The sequence below is a fragment of the Neoarius graeffei genome, chromosome 17 (genome assembly GCF_027579695.1).
Source record: "Neoarius graeffei isolate fNeoGra1 chromosome 17, fNeoGra1.pri, whole genome shotgun sequence".
In the NCBI taxonomy this organism is placed as follows: domain Eukaryota; kingdom Metazoa; phylum Chordata; class Actinopteri; order Siluriformes; family Ariidae; genus Neoarius; species Neoarius graeffei.
This window is the reverse complement of record NC_083585.1, coordinates 68353435-68380433: the sequence shown is the minus strand read 5'-3', so window position 1 is coordinate 68380433 and position 26999 is coordinate 68353435. Positions and strand designations below refer to the sequence as shown.

Genomic DNA, 26999 nt, shown 5'->3' with positions numbered 1-26999 from the left:
GGAAGGCGTCGGTGTGGAAGACGCCATCCTCTATCTGCTACACCGAGCCCACTCGCATCTGGATAAGGGAAATGGCACAGTGAGGATCCTCTTCTTGGACTTCTCGAGTGCCTTCAACACCATCCAGCCCCTACTGCTTCAGGACAAACTGAACAGGATGCGAGTGGACCCCTGCCTGGTCACCTGGATCTCCAGCTACTTCACTGACAGGCCGCAGTACATCAGGCTGAAGGACATCACATCTGACACTGTGATTAGCAGCACCGGAGCACCCCAGGGCACGGTGCTGGCCCCTCTTCTCTTCACCCTGTACACCGCGGACTTCTACTACAACTCGGAGCTGTGTCACATTCAGAAGTTTGCTGATGACACAGCTATCGTTGGGTATATCAGTGATGACAGAGAGGAAGAGTATAGGAGCCTGGTGAGGGACTTTGCTGTGTGGTGCAACAGGAACCATCTGCAGCTCAACACCTCGAAGACCAAGGAGCTGGTCATTGACTTTGGGAGGTCCAGACCAAGGTCACGACCAGTTCTGATCGAGGGAGTCAAGGTGGAGGCTGTGGATTCCTACAAGTACCTCAGGCTGTGGCTGGACAGCAAGCTGGACTGGACTTGCAACACCAATCACTTATACAGGAAGGGACAGAGCAGGCTGTACTTCCTTAGGATGCTGCGGCCCTTTGACATCTGCAGGAAACTCCTGGGGATGTTCTATCAGTCTGTGGTTGCCAGTGTCCTGTTTTACACCGTGGTGTGCTGGGGGGGCAGCACATCCAAGAAGGACACATCCAGGCTGGACAAACTGATCAGGCGGGCCGGCTCTGTGGTAGGCATGAAGCTGGACTCTCTGGTGACGGTGGCAGAGAAGAGGTCTATGGACAAACTATTGAACATCATGGACGATGCCAGTCACCCTCTGCACACCGTCATCAGCAACCAGAGGAGCCTGTTCAGTGACAGAATGCTCCTTCCCAAGTGCAGGAAGAACAGACTCAAAAACTCCTTTGTCCCTCACGCCATCAGACTGTACAACTCCTCTCTGGGGGGGAGGAGGGGGAACAGGAGGACAGAGGACGGGAAGGAGCAGTAGCCTAGCCTGACAATAAGCAATACCGGACAATGTGCAGTATAAAGTGCAATACCTCTCCTGCTTCCCCCCCCCCCCCTTTACCCTAACCCCACTTCTCCCCCCTTTCCCCCCTCCCTCTCTTCCCCATATCTTATTCTTTTATATTTGTATATGTAAATACTTAATTTATTTTAATTTATCTAGAAGTTTTCTCTATTTCTTTTCTCTGTTTATCTGTAATGATGCTGCTGGAATCTTAATTTCCCTGAGGGAACCCTCCCAAAGGGATCAATAAAGTTTTATCTAATCTAATCTAATCTGTTTATTTCTATAATATCTCACAAAATATCAGGCCATTCTGTGGCTGGGAAGTTATTTAATTTGAGGGGATTAAAGCAAATAATGTGCATGAAATCGCTCGCTTCGTGCAGTCAAGCAGACAGAGGAAGTCCGTGTGCGCATGCGCAGGTTTACCTTCTTCTTCTTTTGGGTTTTACAGCAGCTGGCATCCACAGTGTCGCATTACTGCCATCTACAGGTTTCCCTTTGAGCGTGCACTGACAGTTCCATCATTCTGTCGCTAAATGAACAGCTGATCACACCGAGGTGCTCGCTGAGCGCCCATATTTATTAGTTTGGTCCTGTGTTTCCTTTCCTTCGTATATAACATAACGTCTTTTCTTCTCGCTTTCTTTCCGTTACTGTAGTCGCTCTTTCACGTTTCATTCGCACACTCACGCCCTCCATTTTTCTCTCCTGTTTCAAATTTGTATCCCACAATGCCTTGCATGAACGGGGAAAGCCCACCACGTGATGGGGAAAATTCTTTTTATGACCTACAGTACACTTGAAAAATCTGAAAGGCCATCTAACTTTAAGGATTCAGAGGTAAAGCTGTAAGTTTTCTGACATCTTCAGGACAGAAGAGTTTACAGTTTATAGCTGCTATAATGTAAGTAAGAACAGGAACTCAGTTGTTCCACAAACATTAAATGTAACTATAAATGGATAAAAAGGACTGTAAAGATGTGTTGTTCTTTAATGAATTAAAAATTGTAATCGGTGGTAAATTGCTGTGGTGTAAGAGGAATAAAACACTCCGGGATGTGTGAGTTTACTGTAACAGTAATGTTTTTTGTCATCGTTGTCCTATTACAAAACATTCTGTTCATTCTGTCTGCAATGAAACACAAGTCAAAGTAAATTTAGAAATCCCTCCTTCCTTTTTTTTTTTATTTGCATTTTCCATCCCATCCCAACTTTATCTGGTTTGGGGTTGTACTTTGAAAAAGTAGTTTCAGTCGCAGCAGATTTGATCAGCAGTAATAAAACAGAGCTGCTCCAGATGATAGTTTTATCTCATTTACAACCAAAAAACCCCAGAAGTAATTCCTCAGAAGCCTGATGATTCGAGGTCAAGGGTCAGAGGGTGTCAGAGTTCACAAACAGGAGGCCTGTGGCATTTCAGTTCTGTCAGCTCACAAGTTGAAAATAACTTTTCTGTTTATGGAGTGAGGAAGAAAAAAAAATGGTAAGCACCAAAAAAGTCATTTTGTGGTTCGCGTCGCCATCGAGACAGAAATCAAATAGAAGGCGAAACACATTGGCAGAATAAATCCTGTCGGAGTAATGAACCGAGCATTTGTGTATATCTCAAAATCCAATTTTGCGCTCAGCGTTTGAAGGGAAATGTGGAAGATTGCCATTTCAGATTTCAGAGGAGCTTCATTCGGCTGTTATTGATTACACCTCTGATGTTTTTTTCTTCATTTTAAACATATTACATTCACACGAAGTGGCTCAGGCGAGGTTTTTATGTACCCACTCTTTCATTGTGTTTTTATTATAGCCATGCTACAGATACATGGCTTCCCAAAGTTGTGGGCGGGGGTGGGGTGCCATCTCTGGTGTGTTTTGCATTTAAAGCAGTTGTGTTTAATGTTGTGTGTTATCATGAACATGCAGAAGTGATAGCAAGTTCAATATCCTGTTTTCTCTTACACAACTCTGATAATAACACCCGTGATTCATACAAGCTCTTAAAGGAAGGTGTAGAGACACGTGGTATTTCCACTGTAGCCACAAACGCATAAAAATAAAATGCAATAAAGCAAGGGTCTGAATCACGACCTGTGATCCCAGTGAGGGTCGGATTACGGATCGATTCAGCTCGTTAAAAAAGGTATTTAAATAACCAGACAGTGTTATGATTTCAGTTAGCATAATGGATTGCTAATCAGTGGTCATGTGACTGCATCAGTTAGCATTTAGCATTCAGGGTTAATAGTACCAAACTGCGCATTAATAGTACCGAACTACACATACCCTCATTACAGCACTTGAGTACATGATTCACTCTAACAGTACTTTTTGGACTATAATTATAATCACCGTATTTTTACTCGGGTTTAAGGAATGTCAACTTCGTTAAATTAATTTTTTTATCACGGTTAAAGTGAACGCATTTAACCCCAGAAAACCATCAGACAATTAAAATGTTAGCTAGCTACAAGGAGTAAACGTGCTAAATTTGCTCTTTGCTAAAAACAATTCGGAGAAGTCTAGGGTGACCAGATTTCCCGAGTCTGAAACCGGGACACTTTTGCGCGCGACCATGCTCGTGCACGCACACCTTTTTTTTTACGTAAACGTGACACTCAGAGAGGTGCTCTTATCATTTTGTTGAAGCTCACATTTATCAACATCTCACATGAAATAAAACAAACAGGCATTTTGTTATCTAGTAGCATAGTGGTATACAGATCAGTTAAATTATGGTCAGAACAGATGTTGTAATGGCTGAGAATAGGCCAGGCTATGTCCATAGGCCACATTTACACGGATTTATTTCACCTGTTTGTGAGAACACCAAGAAGAATGCATATGCACATGTAGGCTATATCTCTAAAATTGTATGCACTATAGCATGAACTTAAAAAGTAGATATGTGACCTCAACATAGCCTCGGTCAGAATCAACCTTACTAACCATTCCCCACAACTGAATGAATAAAGCAAGAAGATGTGTACAAAAGTGAACACTTTAATGGAAGGTGCAACAAGCTGTTCAACACAGCAATATGGCCAAACTGTCAGAATGGTGTGTTAAACAGAAACAAAACAGAGACAAGTGATTTGAGAATATACACTCAAACAAAACAGCAGTAAAGGAGGAGAGGGGCGACAGCCCGAGGAAAGCCCCCACAGGAGCGCACAGCATTTGCAGCATAGGCTGCCCAACTCAGTACAAGAACAAAGCACAGGAACAAAGCTAAGGCGACTGTCAATCCACCCACCCTAAACAAAATGCATTAGCCTACGTATATTTACGTATTAAATCTACGTATTAAAATCTAATGTGATCCTGTATATCGGCGTTACCACCGTGGGCTACGGAGAAGGAACACTTACAGTGTGTGCAGTAGACTTCGTGCGCATTGTTCTGCGCCTCTTGGAGGAAGGGGTAGGTGCCCTGTAAATCTTTGGAAAAGGTACATTTTCTCATCTCATCTCATTATCTCTAGCCGCTTTATCCTTCTACAGGGTCGCAGGCAAGCTGGAGCCTATCCCAGCTGACTACGGGTGAAAGGCGGGGTTCACCCTGGACAAGTCGCCAGGTCATCACAGGGCTGACACATAGACACAGACAACCATTCACACTCACATTCACACCTACGCTCAATTTAGAGTCACCAGTTAACCTAACCTGCATGTCTTTGGACTGTGGGGGAAACCGGAGCACCCGGAGGAAACCCACGCGGACACGGGGAGAACATGCAAACTCCACACAGAAAGGCCCTCGCCGGCCATGGGGCTCAAACCCAGGACCTTCTTGCTGTGAGGCGACAGCGCTAACCATTACACCACCGTGCTGCCCAGGTACATTTTCTTTTCAGCATAATTGCTGCGGCATTACTGCTGCTAGCTGCTAAACAAAGAACATTCGCGCCAGTTAATGTTTATTTTATTGTTGCATGGCAACACGTTCTGTGGTCTGGAATAATGTGGCTAAATAAACACCCATGCCACAGGGCCAGGGGGCAGTAACCAGGAAAGTTTGCGATTCCTGTCAATTCATCAAAATAGTAAATGCAGACATTTCTCCGCTAATGATTCCCACGCTGCTCAGTCGCAAATGTCGCGAGTGGCGAAAACCGGGACATATCCGTGTCCCGACAGACTTTTGTCGGGACTCGGGACACACAATCCCAAATCGGGACTGTCTCAGTAAAACCGGGACGTCTGGTCACCCTGGAGAAGTCGTCAGTTAGCTAAGTTAGTGGCACATAGTATCTTGCTAGCATAGTCTTCCAGCTAGTAGCTAGCTAGTAGTTTCCACTTTCTGAACAGGATAATGTTTAAAAAAAAAGGCAAAAACCATTACATTTACTGATTAATATCCAGCACCAGTTTAGCATTTCAATACAAATGTCTTAAAAAGTTAAATATAGTTTTCTATGCATACATATCGTCCTATAGTAGTCATTTAATCATATTCCATTGTTGCATACAGTATATTCAGAAGTGCAGTGCGTAGGTTTTTGCAATGCAAAGCACTGATATTTTTTCCTCGTCCACACAAAAACAGTAAAAATGGAGTATTAAAAATGTGAAAAGCTTCATTTACAGTGATCAAAAACACCACTTTCATGTGGACAGTTAAAATGCAGATGGAAAAAATAACTAAGTTTAAACAAAATACATCTGGACACAGGCTCAGACACGCGCTTTCAGGCTTGTAGTACTCGAGTCCGACTCGTGCCCTAATTTTAAAGACTCGTGAATCAACTTGGACTTGAGCACTGATGACTCGGACTCGTGCATTAACTGCATTTGGACTCATAAATAAGAGACAAGGACTCAGATTTTTTCTTTATTTTTTGTAACATGCCATAATAATTTGGCATAAGATATTTATACATGGGTGGCACGGTGGTGTAGTGGTTAGCGCTGTTGCCTCACAGCAAGAAGGTCCGGGTTCGAGCCCCGTGGCCGGCGAGGGCCTTTCTGTGTGGAGTTTGCATGTTCTCCCCGTGTCCGCGTGGGTTTCCTCCGGGTGCTCCGGTTTCCCCCACAGTCCAAAGACATGCAGGTTAGGTTAACTGGTGACTCTAAATTGAGCGTAGGTGTGAATGTGAGTGTGAATGGTTGTCTGTGTCTATGTGTCAGCCCTGTGATGACCTGGCGACTTGTCCAGGGTGAACCCCGCCTTTCACCCGTAGTCAGCTGGGATAGGATCCAGCTCGCCTGTGACCCTGTAGAAGGATAAAGCGGCTACAGATAATGAGGTGAGATGAGAGCTTTATACATTTCTACATTAATTTTTATACTAATTTAGTACAAGAGAAGCACATTCACCTGTTCATACATCATGTTCAGTAACAAACTAACGTTAACGGCGCTAAAATGCCTGGAGAGACGCCCCTAGGATTGTCCGCTTTGCTTATACAGACTTCTCGTGCAGTGGGAAAAATGCACTGCTGTGTGTTCCACATGTAGAAGAACTATTGAGGAGACGACGGGGACGACCTCGAACTTCAATCATCATTTAACAAGACTCCACCCAGAGAAGGAAGTGACATGCTATGTTCATTGCCCTGTTGATAGTGGGCGGGGCTTGCTGAGCGATGAACTAGCTAGTGTTAACCCTCTCTTATGTTATTTGCCCTGTTGATAGTGGGCGGGGCTTGCTGAGCGATGAACAAGTTTTTTTTATCTGTAGCCTGTTAACTAAAATGGGGCAGTCAAGCAGAAACGTTAATCCAACACAGAAACAGAGACGCTTTCACATAAAGGCAGCAACAGCCACTGTCACATAGTGCCATTGGAGTCTTGTTCTCGGACTCGACTCGAAATTTTCTTTAATGATTTGGAGTTGAACAATGAGGACTCGAGACTGGACTCGGCTACAACACTGTCTGAGTTACACGATGCTGAACTGGTAGCTATGTGCTTCCTTTACTTGTTAGCAACATTAGCCTCATAGCTTCAGCATTTGACACTCTAAACCTGAACATGAAATCTGAAATATGAAAATCTAGCCCATGTATAACGTGCTGCATGTGATGATACACAGCTGGCCAGATGAAACAGGACTGAGTGCTGTAATGAATGAATTAAATGAGTTTTAATTACGGACCAAATGTTAATTATTACACACCGTCTGTCTCGTTCATCACGCTGTCTGTCTGAAATGAGTCCTGAAGCATTTTCAGTCTCACCACGTCTCAAAAACAATCCTTTACAGAACGAGGAAAGGAGACGAGGATGAGAAAGACATCAAATGATTCGTAGATAAATAAACAGAAAGACAGAGAAGGAAATTATTCAATAATTAAAAAAAACACAACACTGAGAATCCATGACTATTTAATTTCCAGATTTCGTGCTTCATATTTGTTTGTTTGTTTGCTTGTTTGTTTGTTTGTTTGTTTGTTTAATCTGTTTATGGTTACTGAGAATTTGTCCACCTTTGCGTATCGTTGCATTTTTATTAGTCATGTTGTTCTGACACGAACATCACACTCGAAAAATGAGACATGAGATGGAGCTGTGATTTATAGAAGCCAAAATCCATCACCATGGAATCCTGGAATCACTTCCCTTCTCAGTACAGTTTGTTATGACTCTGCCCCTCTAGGCCCCGCCCTCTTCTAAAGATTGAAAATGGAAAGCTATAGCTGATGAAATAAAGCTTCAGTCAGAAGTTAAAGGCATGAAAACAAAACCACTGCTGATATTTTACACAAAGTTCATTTTAAAATTTCATTATGAAGATTAAGATCGTCGTTTGAAGCAAGAGGATGAATTTTTTGCACAAAAAAAAGTTTTGAGCGTCACAGACTTTCATTACGTTAACTACGTTAACTTCAGACAAAATTGAAATTAATGAAAGTTCAGACATGTGAACATGTTTCAGAGGATTGTGTACTTTTTAAACACTTTAAAAAAGCATTAATGGAAAAATTTTTTAAATGTTATGTTAGTATTTAAAATTGCATTTGTAAAATTTGAATTTAATCTGTATGTAAATTCTTCACCTTATTATTTCACAAAGTTCATTTTTTTCCCACTGGATCTTAATTTCATATAACTACATAAACAGGCAAAAATTAATCTAATTGTATAAAATTAATTTTTACATTTTTTATTAATTTTGTTTATAATTATTCTCATTCCTTTCTCAGACATGTTTACTTATTTCAATAAATAAATAAATAAATAAATAGCTGAAAACTAGCTACAAATGTCTTAATTACTCAAAATAATAATTAGTAGAAATTGATTTTAATAGACTTCATAATTTTTCCTTAAAATTATGATTAAAAACTTGATTTTAAAAATGGTATAAATAACACATTAGCTTTCAAATAACACAAATCAAACAGCTACAGTGTCTTGCAAAAGTATTTATCCCCCTTGGTGTTTGTTCTGTTTTGTCGCATTACAAGCTGGAATTAAAATGGATTTTTGGAGTGTTAGCACCATTTCATTTACACAAAACACCGACCATTCTAAAGGTGAGAATTGTTGTTTTATTGTGACACAAACAATAATTAAGATGAAAAAACAGAAATCTGGAGTGTGCAAAAGTATTCACCCCCTTCGTATGAAACCCCTAAATAAGAGCTGCTCCAACCAATTCACTTCATAAGTCACGTAATTAGTTGATTAAGATCCACCTGTGTTCAATCAAAGTGTCACATGATCTGTCACATGATGTCTGTATAAATCAACCTGTTCTGGAAGGACCCTGACTCTGCAACACGACTAAGCAAGCAACATAAAAACCAAGGAGCCTCCAAACAGGTCAGAGACAAAGTTGTGGAGAAGTATAGATCAGGGTTGGGTTATAAAAAAATATCCCAAACTTTGAATATCCCACGGAGCTCCATTAAATCCATTATAGCAAAATGGAAAGAATATGACACCACTACAAACCTGACAAGAGAAGGCCCCGCCCACCAAAACTCACAGACCGGGCAAGGAGGGCATTAATCAGAGATGCAACAAAGATACCAAAGATAACACTGAAGGAGCTGCAAAGATCCACAGTGGAGATGGGAGTATCTGTCCAGAGGACCACTTTAAGCTGTACACTCCACAGAGTGGGCGGGGCTTTATGGAAGAGTGGCCAGAAAAAAAGTCATTGCTGAAAGAAATAAATGAGAAAACACATTTGGAGTTTGCCCAACAGCATGTGGCAGACTCACCAAACACATGGAAGAAGATTCTCTGGTCAAATGAGCCTAAAATTGATCTTTTTGGCCATCATGGGAAACACCATGTGTGGTGCAAACCCAACACCCTGAGAACACCATTCCTACAGTGAAGCATGGTGGTGGCAGCATCATCTGTGGGGATGTTTTTCATCTGCAGGGACAGGAAAGCTGGTCAGGACTGAAGGAAAGATGGATGACACTAAATACAGGGCAATTCTGGAGGAAAACCTGTTTGAGTCGCCCAAAGGTTTGAGACTGGGACGTAGGTTCACGTTCCAGCAGGACAATGACCCTAAACATACTGCTAAAGCTACACTGGAGTGGTTTAAAGGGAAACATTTAAATGTTTTGGAATGGCTGAGTCAAAGCCCAGACCTCAATCCAACTGGGAATCTGTGGCATAACTTGAAGATTGTTGTACACCAACGCAACCCATCTAACTTGAAGGAGTTGGAGCAGTTTTGCCTTGAGGAATGGGCAAAAATTCCAGTGGCTAGATGTGCTAAGCTAATAGAGACACACCCCAAGAGACTTGCAGCTGTAATTGCAGCAAAAGGTGGCTCTATAAAATATTGACTTCGGGGGGTGAATACCTATGCACACTCCAGATTTCTGTTTTTTCATCTTAATTATTGTTTGTGTCACAATAAAACAACAATTTTTACCTTTAAAGTGGTCGGCATGTTGTGTAAATCAAATGGCGCTAACCCTCCAAAAATCCATTTTAATTCCAGCTTGTAATGCGACAAAACAGGACAAACACCAAGGGGGGGTGAATACTTTTGCAAGACCCTGTAACTATCCATACCTAGCGTAAGAATCTGATGGGCCTTTTCTTGGTGTTTCTTCTAAGAGTTTAACCAACAATGCAGTTGGCTGTTTTTACTCCGTGGTGGGACTCAAACCGGTTCTGGCATCAGGGCTGATTCTGACCCGTCCTCATTACCCCTCCCCCCTCTCCCCGAACACAAGGAGGCGCTGTGTGAAAGCATCAATCATTGTTACAATTGTCCCTTATCGCTAAAAGATATTATTACTATATGCTCTATATCCACAATTCAACACAATTCCTGCATGCTTACGAGGCCCCCTGGTGGCCAGATGCTCTAACGACTGCCTACATCACTTACGTATTTCAGTGGAAACGATCCCGTCTGAGGCAGCTGACTGATGTAAGGCTTTGTAAGGAAACTCATCTTTTCTGCTGAATCCCAAACAGGAAGTTTTTGTCAGTAACTTACAAAAATAAGGTTCTACATATTCAAGTACATTGTGTATTGTGCATAGTGTACTGCTGGAGACAGTTCTTTTTTCTTTTCTTTTTTAAGCATTAGCATAACCTAGCATAACCTTGCTACAAGCTGTTTGTAAGGCAAGATGTTGAGATTCTGTTCATCACTTACATATTTTTAAGAAATGTTTTTATAAGCAACAAAGTCATTACAGAGCAGACACTGTTCCAGCATCTATACACAGGAGACACTGATGAACAATCCTCTGTGTGTGTGTGTGTGTGTGTGTGTGTGTGTGTGTGTGTGTGTGTGTGGGAGATGAGATGGTGAAGGAGGCAGATGGGCTCTTAAAGACCATGAAGAAGATCTTCATGAAAACCCCCCAAGCTTGGCAGAGTAGAAGAACAGCGGTACCTCTGGGCCTACGGAGGGCAAAGTTGAGACGGAACTCTGATTAAAGTTTACAGTGGAGTTCCTTTCCTGCATGTGAAGATAATTCACTCATGTTCACGCTTTGCACAGAAACTAGAACTTATCCTGTACATACTGTATATACACTTTTAACAAGCACTTGAAATGGCAACGGAACAAATGAACGAATCTTTTTGAATGAATCACCCAAATGAACAAAGAAACTCTAGAAAGACTTCTTGACTCAGTTTTTTTTTCCCGTTTCCAGTTGAGAGTACGCTGTGCACGTTTTGGCTGCTACTTTTCATTCAAGCTTTTTATTTTTCTGTTTTTTTCCTTCCCTTGTTTTCTTTTTGTGTTTGTATGATTTGATGTTTTTTGTTTGTTTGTTTGTTTTTAATGTTTTGTTTGCCAGTTGTGGTGTACCATAGCTTCGGACCCAGTTTTGGGCGTCGGTTTCCTCAGGCCTTGGTCCGCCGTGGGTGATGCCTGTGCTCCTTGCTATGGACTCCAGTGAGCTCGTTGCTCTTTTTAACATGGTGGTTGTCCAGCGCTCTGTGCGGCGGTGCTTCTGTGCTTGGTGCGATGCTCTGAGCGATGTTGCCCAATGGCATCGCAGTGGCCATGCAGGTGGTTTGGGACGTACCTTCGTACACCTTTTGGTGGGACTGTGGGCAGCTGCACCACTGGAATTACATCCTGACCCTCTTTTTGGAGGACTTTTTTTTTCTCTCTAATTGTAAAGTGACCTTGGGTGTGAGAAAGGCTCTACATAAGTTGAACTTCTTCTTCTTCTTATTATTATTATTATTATCTAGAATTTTTTTGTCTTTCTACTGTCTACTAACACTTGCACACTGACTCTTGTTCATTTGTCTCTCCTGTTCTCCTGGCTCCTTGCAGAACTTACACTACCGTTCAAAAGTTTGGGGTCACCCAGACAATTTTGTGTTTTCCATGAAAAGTCACACTTTTATTTCCCACCATAAGTTGTAAAATGAATAGAAAATATAGTCGAGACATTTTTCTGGCCATTTTGAGCATTTAATCGACCCCACAAATGTGATGCTCCAGAAACTCAATCTGCTCAAAGGAAGGTCAGTTTTATAGCTTCTCTAAAGAGCTCAACTGTTTTCAGCTGTGCTAACATGATTGTACAAGGGTTTTCTAATCATCCATTAGCCTTCTGAGGCAATGAGCAAACACATTGTACCATTAGAACACTGGAGTGAGAGTTGCTGGAAATGGGCCTCTATACACCTATGGAGATATTGCACCAAAAACCACACATTTGCAGCTAGAATAGTCATTTACCACATTAGCAATGTATAGAGTGGATTTCTGATTAGTTTAAAGTGATCTTCATTGAAAAGAACAGTGCTTTTCTTTCAAAAATAAGGACATTTCAAAGTGACCCCAAACTTTTGAACGGTAATGTATCAAAAGCTGAAGCCCGATTGGCTCACTGACCTGTCATTCAAGCAACTGTAAATCACCGTAGAAGCTTGTAGCAAGAGGAGGAGATTTAAACGACCAAGAACTGGATACGGCTCCATCACCTCGGTCTTATCCAGACATGCTATTAGAGAACAAACAACAGAACCAGTGACCTGCCTTCTTTTATTTGCAGCAAACAGAGTGGAAACCATGCATTAGGCATGTAACAATAGACCATGTGATGATAAATCATGATACAAATTTGAATCAATTAAATAAACAAGTTAGGACAATTATTATCAAGTTGCATAATCTTAGTTTTTCCTAGCTGTAATTGATTTGTTTAGACAGCAGAGGGTGCACAAACAAATTATCAGGAATACACCTGACTTCACTGTAGGTGGAAGTAATACAGCTCTAATGCTACGAAAAAACACATAAAAAGATCTAAAATGTGAAAGCGCCGTTGTGGACTCATTGTACAAATAGGTTTGATAAGAAATTGGAGCTCTAATTTTACAGACTGCTGTAAAAATAATCAGCTTCTTTGTGGTAGCAGTAACTCTGCTGCATCACTGCATCCTGTCATTGATTGTTTTCCTCTAACAGCATGACGCTGTGTTATTCATTTCTAAAAAAAACATCACCACACTCTGGAAGGAGAATTAAATTCAGACTCTATAGGCTCCCTGGTAGCCGTCCAGCTCTTCTTCTACTGTGCCAAGGTTTGCTTTTTTTTTTTCTTATCATGAAGATCTTCTTAAGAGCCCATCTGCCTCCTTCTGTATCTCATCTCCCACACACACACACACACACACACACACAGATACAGGATTCTTCATTAGTGACACGCTGCACATACAGATCACATCATTTCAGCGTTTCGCTCTGTTTTCTTTCCATTAGCGCAAAAATAACTGACATTTACATTGTGCGTCTCTGAGAAAGTGGGCTGTCAAATATTTATCAATGCGTGATAAATGAATAGCTGCGAGTCGTTGTGTCTGACATTCAGGTGTGCTCGGGATACTAATAAACAGTAAAACTGTTTACCCACAATGCACCTGGAAAATGGGTTTAATAGAGCTGCTGTGTTTGTTCTATACCCCAAGAGTGTGTAAAGGGAAAAAAAGGTGGTGTGTTATTAAACGAGAGAACTCGGTTATTTCCTTTTGCAACATCTCATAAACTATTCTGACAGACTAATAAAGTATATAAAGCTGCAGAGGGGGAGGAAAAAATCATGCAGCCGCATAAAAGAGAGAGAGGGGGGCAAAAAGAAAACATCAATCACCGCAGATTATTATTTCAGTTTCCATGGAAACACCATTCTGAAGCAAATATCTCCATATCTCCTCTGCTTATTATAATCTTTTTTTTTTATTGTATATCATTGAAACTATAGTGATTACACTCTCAGGATGTTAAAAAAAAAATCATGTTGCCATGGCAATGCTCTCCATCGTTTCAGCTCCTCAGTCTGGGCCATAACATACAGATCAGATCAGTTCAGATCATCTTCAGGAAGATACAAGGCTCTTCTTAAATGCCCTGAGTGCTCCTCTTGTTCTCCCATTGCCTCTCCTCCTCTCTTCATCATCAGATTTAATTATGTACAGAAACGTTTTAGGGAGAATCACAGATTACAAAGTCGTCTCTCTGATGTTAGTTCCTGTTCTCATTTGCGTTATAGTAGCTATAAACGCTCGTTCCCTCACCACCGTCTCTTTATTGTCTATCTCAAAGAGAAAAAAAATGCAACGTCTGTCCTGAAAATGCTGGGAAACTTAAAGGTAGACAGCCTTTCAGATTTTTTTTTCCAAAAAAAAAAAAATACACTACCGTTCAAAAGTTTGGGGTCACCCAGACAATTTTGTGTTTTCCATGAAAAGTCACACTTTTATTTCCCACCATAAGTTGTAAAATGAATAGAAAATATAGTCAAGACATTTTTCTGGCCATTTTGAGCATTTAATCGACCCCACAAATGTGATGCTCCAGAAACTCAATCTGCTCAAAGGAAGGTCAGTTTTATAGCTTCTCTAAAGAGCTCAACTGTTTTCAGCTGTGCTAACATGATTGTACAAGGGTTTTCTAATCATCCATTAGCCTTCTGAGGCAATGAGCAAACACATTGTACCATTAGAACACTGGAGTGAGAGTTGCTGGAAATGGGCCTCTATACACCTATGGAGATATTGCACCAAAAACCAGACATTTGCAGCTAGAATAGTCATTTAGCACATTAGCAATGTATAGAGTGGATTTCTGATTAGTTTAAAGTGATCTTCAGTGAAAAGAACAGTGCTTTTCTTTCAAAAATAAGGACATTTCAAAGTGACTCCAAACTTTTGAACAGTCTATCTCAGAAACTGGGTACTGTGGGGGTACCCCACTAAATATACTCACAGTCAATAAACTATACGGTTTTGAATGGTGATGTTGGTTTTAATTTGAAATAAAATGATGAAAGAAATAATACAGATAAAACTAAATCTTTGATGTGAATATTCAGAATTTGGCAGAAATTCTGCAAATTTGTGGAAAAATGGCGGCTTGATCTGGGACATGATAAATGGTCGACTACATCGCGTTCCCTTAACCCTTTGATGCAAAACATATGCGCACCCCTTCTAATGCACAACATGGGTCAAAAATGACCCGCATTCATTTTCCAGGTTATTTCATGCTGACTGAGTTTTTCTTTGCTCTATCTTTTGAAATCAATTTATTTTATGATTGAATATTCCAAGTATTCTTTAAATATCTTGTTTTTAATTACCACAAATCAGTAATTTAATTTTTTCTTTCCTACTTTATGAACAAAAATACTTTTTATATTACTACACATGGGTCATCCAAGTGTGATTTAAAATTAAATGTCTTAATACTATAATAATAATTTGTTTCAAGTAATTACTTTAGCAGTGAATGGGGCCAGTTATTTATTTATTAACTATGTCGTTAGCTAAGCCAACTACAATAAAATTAGCTAACGAAAGTAGAATATGTCAACAGCTCGGTAGCTAATAGTAATTACTGTAATTTTCTGACAAGTAATCTACTCACTCTCAAGGTAACCTAAACATCATCAATTTTTTCTAAGGTAATGTTAGAACAATTGAAAAACATTCCTTCCATGTATGAGATGGGCAAAGGGCGCTGTGCTGAGCTGTGAAATGTCTGACACAAGCACAATTCACAGTTCCCACCAAACGCTGGAGTAAATGCATGCGGGTCGGTTCTGACCCATGTGTGTAAACTTGATGTAGAATTACAAAAGCAGTGCTTGTTCATAACTTAAGAAAGGAAAAATAAAAATGATGATTTGTGCTAAACAAAAACAAGATATTTACTGCATATTTGGAAAAGTAAATGACAAAATGAATTTATTTCAAAAGTATATCATAGAAACACTCAGCCATACATGAAATAACCTGGAAAATGAATGCAGGTCGTTTTTGACCCATGTTGTGCATTAGAAGGGGAGTGATACAAAACGGGTTTTAATTCAAAAAGTAAGAAAGGAAAAAATAAAATAAGGATGTATGATGATCAAAAACAAGTTAATTGAGGAATACCTTGAATACTGAATGATGGAATTAATTTATTGCAAAGATACAGAAGATAAAAACTCAGCCGGGTCACTTTTGACCCATATTTTGCATCAAAGGGTTAAAAAGGTTGTAGTCCACTGAAAAGTCTACAGTTATCACTAATTGTATTTTAAGTTGTAACTTTATACACCTAAGAATTGGTGCGCTCACAGAATAATCATAACCGTAATAAAACATCATGCAAAATATTTGATCACCATTGTAACTCCATTTTCCGCAAACCCAAAACCAATACGATCGCGTGTTTTGATCTAAACGGAAAGCCTCAGGGTCAAGGTAGTAACTTCACCAAAAGTAGTAACTTAAAATCACTACGCCATATAAACATTTAGTTATAAATCTGCAATTTTGTTTTTTAAAATGAAAGCTGAAAGTTAGGTATAGAATATGTTTCTTACAGAATATGTTACGATGGTAGCTGGTCTTGTCTGAATTTCTGAGCTATAAAATGAGTTGTGGTCTATTTTTTACCGTAGCGTGTTATTTGTGTGCGGGGAAGGACACACATTAACAATTTGCATGTGTAGAATGGAATTTTCCACTCCAGCAGTTAGAAGTTGATCGTGCTTCCATTTGCGGTCTTTCTGTTACGCGGGTGATCTGTTGGGATGTTATCACTGAAAAGGTGAGTTTTGACAGTTTTATTTTGTTTTAGTCTTGCAGTATAAGGCAACAGAATGTTTCTTTTTCATCTTACTTTCATATTTTGTAGTGTTTGCGTATTTTTGGCCAATATTTTGCGACCGTGGTCAATTTAGATCGAACTTTTGATAGAATCTACGGCCAGTCATTTTGCCCCGCCCCCGCCTCGCGCTCTGCCCGGTGCGGTAGTGATGTCCCGTTGCTCGCGCGCCGCAGCAGAGACCCGCGCGACCTTCAGCCGGTACAGTCGCTGTTCTTTTACCACCACCGTTATTCTCATCTTTCCGGTGTGTTCTTGATTTTTCCATTGTGTCCTATTTCGCCGTATCAAATACCCAAACTGTATCATATTATTCATATTTAAGTGAATAATCAATTCAGTCATCATAACTTGGCATTTTTAACCCAAGCAATCAAAAAGAGGAAATTTATTCAATATTTTCACTCATCTGTGAAGGAGGGGCTTTAATTCTTCATGATGTAGTTATTTTATATGGAAATCAATTTTACAAAAGCATTTGAATTGTAATCAAAAAAATTTTCCACAGTGGAGGCCAGATAAAGCAAGATGCTATCTTTATTCTTATTAAACACGACAAATGAAACGTTGAGTGTTTGGTAAATGCAAAAAAAACAGTAAAATTAGAAAAATTATTTTTTGACCATAATGTCCCAAATGAGCGACCAGTTTCTGAGACGGACCCATGTATATACTGTATATAATTTCTGTAACTGAAAAAATGTGTAAACTAGAAAAGCACTCGGAGAGCGCAGACCTCCACCAAGAATCCTTTAAAAAAATCCAGGATCCAGAAGGTGATCCGGATCACCACCAAAATTTAATGGATTGTTACTTGTGCCCAGTCACACCTCTTGAAAAAATTTCAGAGCAATCCGTTCATAACTTTTTCCGTAATGTTGCTAACAGACAAACCAACAAACAAACAAACAAACCAACGCTACTGAAAACATAACCTCCTTGGCGGAGGTAACAATTCCTGATGCATTTATACAACAGGCTTCATTTCAGACAGCCATCTTCTTCCTATGTTCCCCAGAGGAATTTTTCATCTTTGGTAATTCTAAGGTTCCAGCTGAATTATGGGATAGCGTCGTGTAGCAACAGTGTGGTACATTTGCATACTACGGATGTAGTAGATCATCTGGGTACCACATGACTACCGTTAAATCCCTACTGAGTATTCAGATTCCATACGTACTGCTTTTTGCATATTAATGTTATGAAAGTGTGCGTATTCAGACACAGCCCATGTCTTTGTGATCATTTGTTTGTTTAATTCTGGACTCTGATTGTTCCGAAAGTGTTGATTAATTTTCTATAACAGCAGCTCTAACAGTAGTGCAGGTTTATATCAATGCACTCGTTCTAATACGTTATCATTTCTATAGTAACAGTAACAGAGCGAGTCAGTGGGTGGATGTTGACAGCGAATGACACAGCGGTAACCTCCGTCATTTCCATAACAGACGAAGAAATCAATCATCACTTCCATTCGTCATCCTTTAACTCAGTCAGTGAACTGCGAGAGTGACTTGGGAGGAGAAATTCGTGATAAGGAGAATGTGATTAAAATTTTGCATATACAGTCATGTGAAAAAGAAAGTACACCCTCTTCCAGTTATATGGTTTTACCAATCAAGACATAACAAAAAATCATCTGATCCTTACCAGGTCCTAAAATTATGCAAATCTAACCTCAGGTGTAAAGCAACACACAACAGATTCCACCGTGTCATTATTTATTTAACAAAAACTAAGTAAAAATGCAGAATCCATTTGTGAAAAAGTAAGCACACACCATAATTCAATAGCTTATAGATCCACCTTTTGCAGCAATAACTTGAAACAATTGTTTTCTGTATGATTTTATCAGTTTCTCACATCATTGTGGAGGAATTTTGGCCCACTCTTCTTTACAACATTGCTTCACTTCATTCATGTTTCAGGGCATTTGTTTATGCACAGCTCTGTTAAGGTCCCACCACAGCATTCCAATTGGGTTGAGGTCTGGACTTTGACTTGGCCATTCCAACACCTTGATCCTTTTCTTTTTCAGCCATTTTGCTGTAGATTTGCTGGTGTGCTTGGGATCATTGTCCTGTTGCATGACCCAACTGCAGCCAAGCTTTAGCTGTTGGACAGATGGCCTCACATTTGCCTCTAGAATACTTTGGTATACAGAGGAGTTCATGGTTGACTCAATGACTGCAAGGTGCCCAGGCCCTGTGCCGCAAAACAAGCCCAAATCATCACCCCTCCACCACCGTGCTTGATGGTCGGTATGAGGTGTTTGTGCTGATATGCTGTGTTTGGTTTTCGCCAAACATGGTGCTGTGCATTATGGCCAAACATTTCCACTTTGGTCTCATCTGCCCAAAGGACATTGTTCCAGAAGGCCTGTGGCTTGTTCAGATGCATCTTTGCAAACCTAAGCCGTGCTGCCATGTTCTTTTTAGATGGAAGAGGCTTTCTTCTGGCAGCCCTTCCAAACAAGCCATGCTTACGCAGTCTTTTTCTAATTGTACTGTCATGAACTTTAACGTTTAACATGATAACTGTGTCTTGTAGAGTCCTAGATGTAGTTCTTGGGTTTTTGCAATTTCTCTGAGTATTGCACAGCCTGACCTTGGAGTAAATTTGCTGGGATGTCCACTCCTGGGAAGATTGGTAACTGTCTTGAAGGTTTTCCACTTCTGAATAATCTTTCTCACAGCAGAATGATGGATTTCAAATTGTTTGGAAATGGCCTTATAACCCTTCCCAGACTGATGTGCAGCAATAATTACTTCTCTAAGATCATTGCTGATGTGTTTCTTCCTTGGCATTGTATTAACACACACCTGAGTGCTCCAGACCAGCAAACTGCCAAAACCTCTGCTTTTTAAGAGGTGGCCACACTTACTGATGATCAATTAATCAAATTAATTTGATCAGCAACACCTGGCTGCTAATTGCCTTCATAATTTATATGGAAGCAGTAAGGGTGTACTTAATTTTTCACACTGCTGATGCATTTTTGGCTTACTTTGTGTTAAATAAATAATGACAAGGCGAATATGTCATGCGTTATTGGTCATCTGAGGTTGTATTTGCCTAATTTTAAGACCTGGTAAGGACCAGATTATTTTTTATTATGTCCTGATACTTAAAACTTAGACTTGAAAGAGGGTGTGTAGTTCGTCCTTCAATGTCGAAGATGACCATAGTTTCATCTCTGCAATTATCAGTGTTCATTGTTGTGGGTTCGAAGATGGCTGATAAGTCCAATCCTCTCATGGAACGTCCTTCCACATTTTGGACAAGACGGTCCGGATGGAGCTGTTTCCGATGCTTCTCTCTCCTTTCGCTTTGCCCTCTTTTGTTTTGCCAGGCAGATACAATTTTCCTCATGTTTCTTTGCTCCCAAGTTTACTCTAGATCGCCAGGCACTTCGGTCAAGTGCTAGATCTTCCCATGCGTTAGGTTCGATGTGGAACAGCTTGGTGGATACTTTCAGGGAGTCTTTGTACCGCTTTTTCTGACCACCTCTGGAGCGTGAGCCATTTTTTAGCTCTCCGTACAAGAGCTGTTTCGGGATTCGGGTGTCATCCATTCTTCTAACATGACCAGCCCAGCGGAGTTGTCCTGAACGCAGCATGGTGTCGATGCTGTACATATTGGCATGGCTCAGGACCTCGGTATCTGGAATCTTGTCCTGTCATCTAATACACAGAATTTTCCGGAGGCATACTGTGTGGAAGTGGTTTAGTTTCTTGGTGTGTCTTTGGTATACCGTCCAGGTCTCGCTTGCATAGAGTAAGATTGTCAGTACAACTGCTCTGTACACACTGAGCTTTGTCGCTGTGGTAATGCCTCGGCGGCCCCATACAGTTTTACTCAGGCGTCCAAAGGCTGAGCTTGCTTTAGCTATGCGAGAGTTGACTTCATCATCAATGTAGACATTTCTGGATAAAAACTTAAAACTTAGACTTGAAAGAGGGTGTACTTTCTTTTTCACATGACTGTATATTGTGAGTGGTTGTTGTGAAAAGTGAGTCAATTTCAGTGTTACAAACTTTTCGGTATAACGAACTATTTGGACGTTCACCACGGAGTTCGTTATCACGGAGCTGCAGTGTAATTTGTTTTACAAACATTAACTGTAACTATAAAGGAGTAAACAACTAAAAATTGTAATTGTTTGTAAGTTGCTGAGGTATAAGAGAAATAAAACACCCATGGGAAGTGCTGTTATCGGAAAATAACTCGGCTTTAACACACCGCATACTTCCATCATGAGGAACGTCTGGAACCTACAGGATGTGATGAAGGGAAGGTGGACTTTGTGTATGATTAATTATTCACAAAGATAATTTATTAATCAGTTAATGTACTGTAATGCTGTATATTTATATTTATATTATGATCTTGTCTGGGGGCGGCACGGTGGTGTAGTGGTTAGTGCTGTCGCCTCACAGCAAGAAGGTCCGGGTTCGAGCCCCGTGGCCGGCGAGGGCCTTTCTGTGCGGAGTTTGCATGTTCTCCCTGTGTCCGCGTGGGTTTCCTCCGGGTGCTCCGGTTTCCCCCACAGTCCAAAGACATGCAGGTTAGGTTAACTGGTGACTCTAAATTGAGCGTAGGTGTGAATGTGAGTGTGAATGGTTGTCTGTGTCTATGTGTCAGCCCTGTGATGACCTGGCGACTTGTCCAGGGTGAACCCCGCCTTTCGCCCGTAGTCAGCTGGGATAGGATCCAGCTCGCCTGCGACCCTGTAGAACAGGATAAAGCGGCTAGAGATAATGAGATGAGATGAGATGAGATGATCTTGTCTGTGCTGCCTTTAGCCAATCAGAACACAGTGTTTTGGACTTACTGTATATTAGTGAATGATGGAGTCTTACTTGTTGGTGAAATATGACACAGTTCTCAGAGAAATTCCCTGTGATTGCAGGGTTTTCGGTTCCCTGGTGAAGAGGAGCGAAGAAGAAGTGTAATGAAATGGTGAGAGATGGTGAAAGACGATGAGTAATGGCGCTGAGAATCCATTTTTCTGCAGCTCTTTGTGACATTATTTAATTTAATGATGATGTGCCTGTCTGAGGAGCCTGAATCAATCTCACTGTGTCATTGTGTTTAGGCACTCAAACCGCGTGTGTGTGTGTGTGTGTGTGTGTGTGTAGCATGCTAAATGGATCATTTTGTGTGTAATAGGTGTGTGTGTGTGAATGAGATTCCTATTCCTTTGTGTGCCTGTGTGTATGTATATCTTTAGAATTCATAAAAACAAACCTGACTCGACTCCAACACCAATCAGTACACACTTACACCATACACAACGCTCTCAGAGATGACAACATAGTAATATACAGTGGTGCTTGAAAGTTTGTGAACCCTTTAGAATTTTCTATATTTCTGCATAAATATGACCTAAAACATCATCAGATTTTCACACAAGTCCTAAAAGTAGATAAAGAGAACCCAGTTAAACAAATGAGACAAAAATATTATACTTGGTCATTTATTTATTGAGGAAAATGATCTAATATTACATATCTGTGAGTGGCAAAAGTATGTGAACCTTGGTTTCAGTATCTGGTGTGACCCTCTTGTGCAGCAATAACTGCAACTAAACGTTTGCGGTAACTGTTGATCAGTCCTGCACACCGGCTTGGAGGAATTTTAGCCCGTTCCTCCGTACAGAACAGCTTCAACTCTGGGATGTTGGTGGGTTTCCTCACATGAACTGCTCGCTTCAGGTCCTTCCACAACATTTCCATTGGATTAAGGTCAGGACTTTGACTTGGCCATTCCAAAACATTAACTTTATTCTTCCTTAACCATTCTTTGGTAGAACGACTTGTGTGCTTAGGGTCGTTGTCTTGCTGCATGACCCACCTTCTCTTGAGATTCAGTTCATGGACAGATGTCCTGATATTTTCCTTTAGAATTCGCTGGTATAATTCAGAATTCATTGTTCCATCAATGATGGCAAGCCGTCCTGGCCCAGATGCAGCAAAACAGGCCCAAACCATGATACTACCACCACCATGTTTCACAGATGGGATAAGGTTCTTATGCTGGAATGCAGTGTTTTCCTTTCTCCAAACATAACACTTCTCATTTAAACCAAAAATTTCTATTTTGGTCTCATCCGTCCACAAAACTTTTTTCCAATAGCCTTCTGGCTTGTCCATGTGATCTTTAGCAAACTGCAGACAAGCAGCAATGTTCTTTTTGGAGAGCAGTGGCTTTCTCCTTGCAACCCTGCCATACACACCATTGTTGTTCAGTGTTCTCCTGATGGTGGACTCATGAACATTAACATTAGCCAATGTGAGAGAGGCCTTCAGTTGCTTAGAAGTTGCCCTGGGGTCCTTTGTGACCTCACTGACTATTACACGCCTTGCTCTTAGAATGATCTTTGTTGGTCGACCACTCCTGGGGAGGGTAACAATGGTCTTGAATTTCCTCCATTTGTATACAATCTGTCTGACTGTGGATTGGTGGAGTCCAAACTCTTTAGAGATGGTTTTGTAACCTTTTCCAGCCTGATGAGCATCAACAACACTTTTTCTGAGGTCCTCAGAAATCTCCTTTGTTCGTGCCATGATACACTTCCACAAACATGTGTTGTGAAGATCAGACTTTGTTAGATCCCTGTTCTTTAAATAAAACAGGGTCCACTCACACCTGATTGTCATCCCATTGATTGAAAACACCTGACTCTAATTTCACCTTCAAATTAACTGCTACTCCTAGAGGTTCACATACTTTTGCCACTCACAGATATGTAATATTGGATTATTTTCCTCAATAAATAAATGACCAAGTATAATATTTGTGTCTCATTTGTTTAACTGGGTTCTCTTTATCTACTTTTAGGACTTGTGTGAAAATCTGATGATGTTTTAGGTCATATTTATGCAGAAATATAGAAAATTCTAAAGGGTTCACAAACTTTCAAGCACCACTGTAGATAAAACTAGAAAAACACTCGGAGAGTGCAGATCTCTGCCAAGAATCCTTTAAAAAAATCCGGGATCCAGAAGGTGATCCGGATCACCGCCAAAATTTAATGGATTGTTACTTGTGCCCAGTCACACCTCTGGAAAAAATTTCAGAGCAATCCGTTCATAACTTTTTCTGTAATGTTGCTAACAGACAAACCAACCAACCAACAAACCAACAAACAAACAAACCAACAAACGCTACCGAAAACATAACGTCCTTGGCGGAGGTAATAATATATAAGCTGGTAACTTTTATCAGTGGCATTTCAGCAGGTCATCTCCCTGATCCCTCACTTTGGCTCCACCTCAGTAAAACCCCAGTACAGTATTATATACATGACATTTTTTAACACTCAACATTTTCTACAGAGCTTCAAAGAACAATGAATCCTGTTCATGTCTCAGTGGACATGATGGGTTTTAAGACATTTACTTAATGTTTAACTGAAAAAGAACCAACACTGATATTCACTTCAGACTTTTTGGTTTGGAGAAAAAAACCCATCACGCTGTAGAGAGATATTGCAATATTTCTGTTTCATTAGAATTATTGATCTTTGATTCATCCTGTGATCCAATATTACATATGAAAATGTCCGAGGCGCTGAATATAAACACACTAACAAGTGCTGGGTAAATAACATTCCAGCTAAGTAATAACCCATGTAAGGGTTGATATATCACCTGTCCAACGTTGTGTGTATTGGGTATCTAGTCTGTTGGGTTAAACATGACCCAGGTGTTGAGGTCATAAGTCTTTCTCACATCATGCCCTGGTCTTTCCAGGCAGTCTCCCATCCCAGTACTAACCAGGCCCTTGAGGTGCATGGGTACAGCACCGATCTCATTTCCATAGCCCTCAGCCTTTCACCTATACAGCCAGGGTTATAGTGGGGGGCGGGTCCTCTGGTAACCACAAGAGTTTGACTCCCCACTTGCATCTGTATTGCAGCGTGCTTTGCCAGCAGGTACCATTTTTATGATGGTCTTTGGTATGACCCACCTGCGAGTGATCTCCTGATTGAGAGGCAGACACAATAAGCACAAAGCCAGCTCACAGTACAGAGGTTGAGGTACCATGCATTATTATAGCTAAACTGTTATAAATCCACCCATCCATTATCTGTAGCTGCTTATCCTGTTCTACAGGGTTGTGGGTGGGCTGGATCCTATCCTAGCTGACTATGGTTGAGAGGCGGGGTTCACCCTGGACAAGTCGCCAGGTCATCACAGAGAGACACACAAACAACCATTCACACCCACACCTACGCTCAATTTAGAGTCACCAGTTAACCTAACCTGCATGTCTTTGGACTGTGGGGGAAACCGGAGCACCCGGAGGAAACCCACGCGGACACGGGGAGAACATGCAAACTCTGCACAGAAAGGCCCTCGCCGGCCACGGGGCTCGAACCCGGACCTTCTTGCTGTGAGGCGACAGCGCTAACCACTACACCACTGTGCCACCCATGTTATAAATGTACTAGAATAAATATTAAATAAACAACTCCTTACAGAAAACTTCACCACATCAGTGATTAGATAAGCATTTATTTTAAATCTGTTTATGTGTAGCATCCGGTGCTGGAAATTAGAACTGTGATATTAATCTAATCTAATCTAATCTAATCTAATCTAATCTAATCTAATCTAATCTGATTTAATCTGATTTAATCTGATTTAATCTTTATTCAGTGTGCAAGTATAAAAGTATTAAACTGAACACTTAGCAACATACAACATATCATTAAGACTGTGCAATCGAACCAAGATCCATGAATATCATCTCTAAATACATTCTATAAAGCTTCATTTAAAAAGAAGAAGAAGAAGAAATCCGAGTCCCTCTCCAGAGTAAAATAAAGGAGTCGTGACATTCTTACAGCTCGGGGCAGTGTTTTAATCTTACACCATGTGACAGGCCGGAAAGCTCGGCATCTTAAATCAAACAGCGAACTGAATTTGATCTGATAGGTTCAAAATAATAATGTTCTTTAAAAAAAATCAGAACCAGAGAACTCAGAAGAGGTTATAATCAACAATCAAACAGACAGGATGTCATCCTCAGTACAATCAGCGGGGTTTTTTTTAAAAAAAAGGAATTTTATCATGTTTAAAAACAAAGTGTGAAAATGAAATGTTGTAGCTGAGGGAATATAGAACCTTCAGAAAGGAGTGGGGTGCCAATATTTATGATCTTCAGTAATAATCTAGGGTTGGGTGCCACGGATCTTCAGTTAGATTCCTGAGAATCGTAGCTTTGCTGTCGGAACAACATCCCCTCCCCCTACACACACACGTACCATACATCCCCTCCCCCCACTTTAATGTACATAAAATATAAAGGCTGCAATCACCAAACACACACACACACACACACACACACACACACACACACACACACGTACCATACATCCCCTCCCCCACTTTAATGTACATAAAATATAAAGGCTGCAATCACCAAACACACACACACACACACACACACACACGTACCATACATCCCCTCCCCCCACTTTAATGTACATAAAATATAAAGGCTACAATCACCAAACACACACACACACACACACACACACACACACACACACACACACACACACCATACATCCCCTCCCCCCACTTTAATGTACATAAAATATAAAGGCTGCAATCACCAAACACACACACACACACACACACACACACACACACACACACACACACACACACACACGTACCATACATCCCCTCCCCCCACTTTAATGTACATAAAATATAAAGGCTGCAATCACCAAACACACACACACACACACACACACACACACACACACACACACACACACACACACACGTACCATACATCCCCTCCCCCCACTTTAATGTACATAAAATATAAAGGCTACAATCACCAAACACACACACACACACACACACACACACGTACCATACATCCCCTCCCCCCACTTTAATGTACATAAAATATAAAGGCTGCAATCACCAACCCTTAAAACACACACACACACACACACACACACACACACACGTACCATACATCCCCTCCCCCACTTTAATGTACATAAAATATAAAGGCTGCAATCACCAAACACACACACACACACACACACACACACACACACACACACACACACACACGTACCATACATCCCCTCCCCCCACTTTAATGTACATAAAATATAAAGGCTGCAATCACCAAACACACACACACACACACACACACACACACACACACACACACACACACACACACACACACACACGTACCATACATCCCCTCCCCCCACTTTAATGTACATAAAATATAAAGGCTGCAATCACCAAACACACACACACACACACACACACACACACACACA

At 40.8% G+C, this 26999-nt stretch overlaps 1 protein-coding gene across 1 annotated transcript in view; it reads left to right on the top strand.

The window, feature by feature from the left end:
- LOC132864475 (NLR family CARD domain-containing protein 3-like) overlaps positions 1 to 26999 on the top strand; it is a 1256659-nt gene that overhangs the window by 559200 nt on the left and 670460 nt on the right. The window contains exon 13 of the mRNA XM_060897892.1: positions 5760 to 5809. Within this exon, the coding sequence (XP_060753875.1) occupies positions 5760 to 5809 (50 nt within the window). The remainder of the gene's footprint in view (positions 1 to 5759; positions 5810 to 26999) is intronic.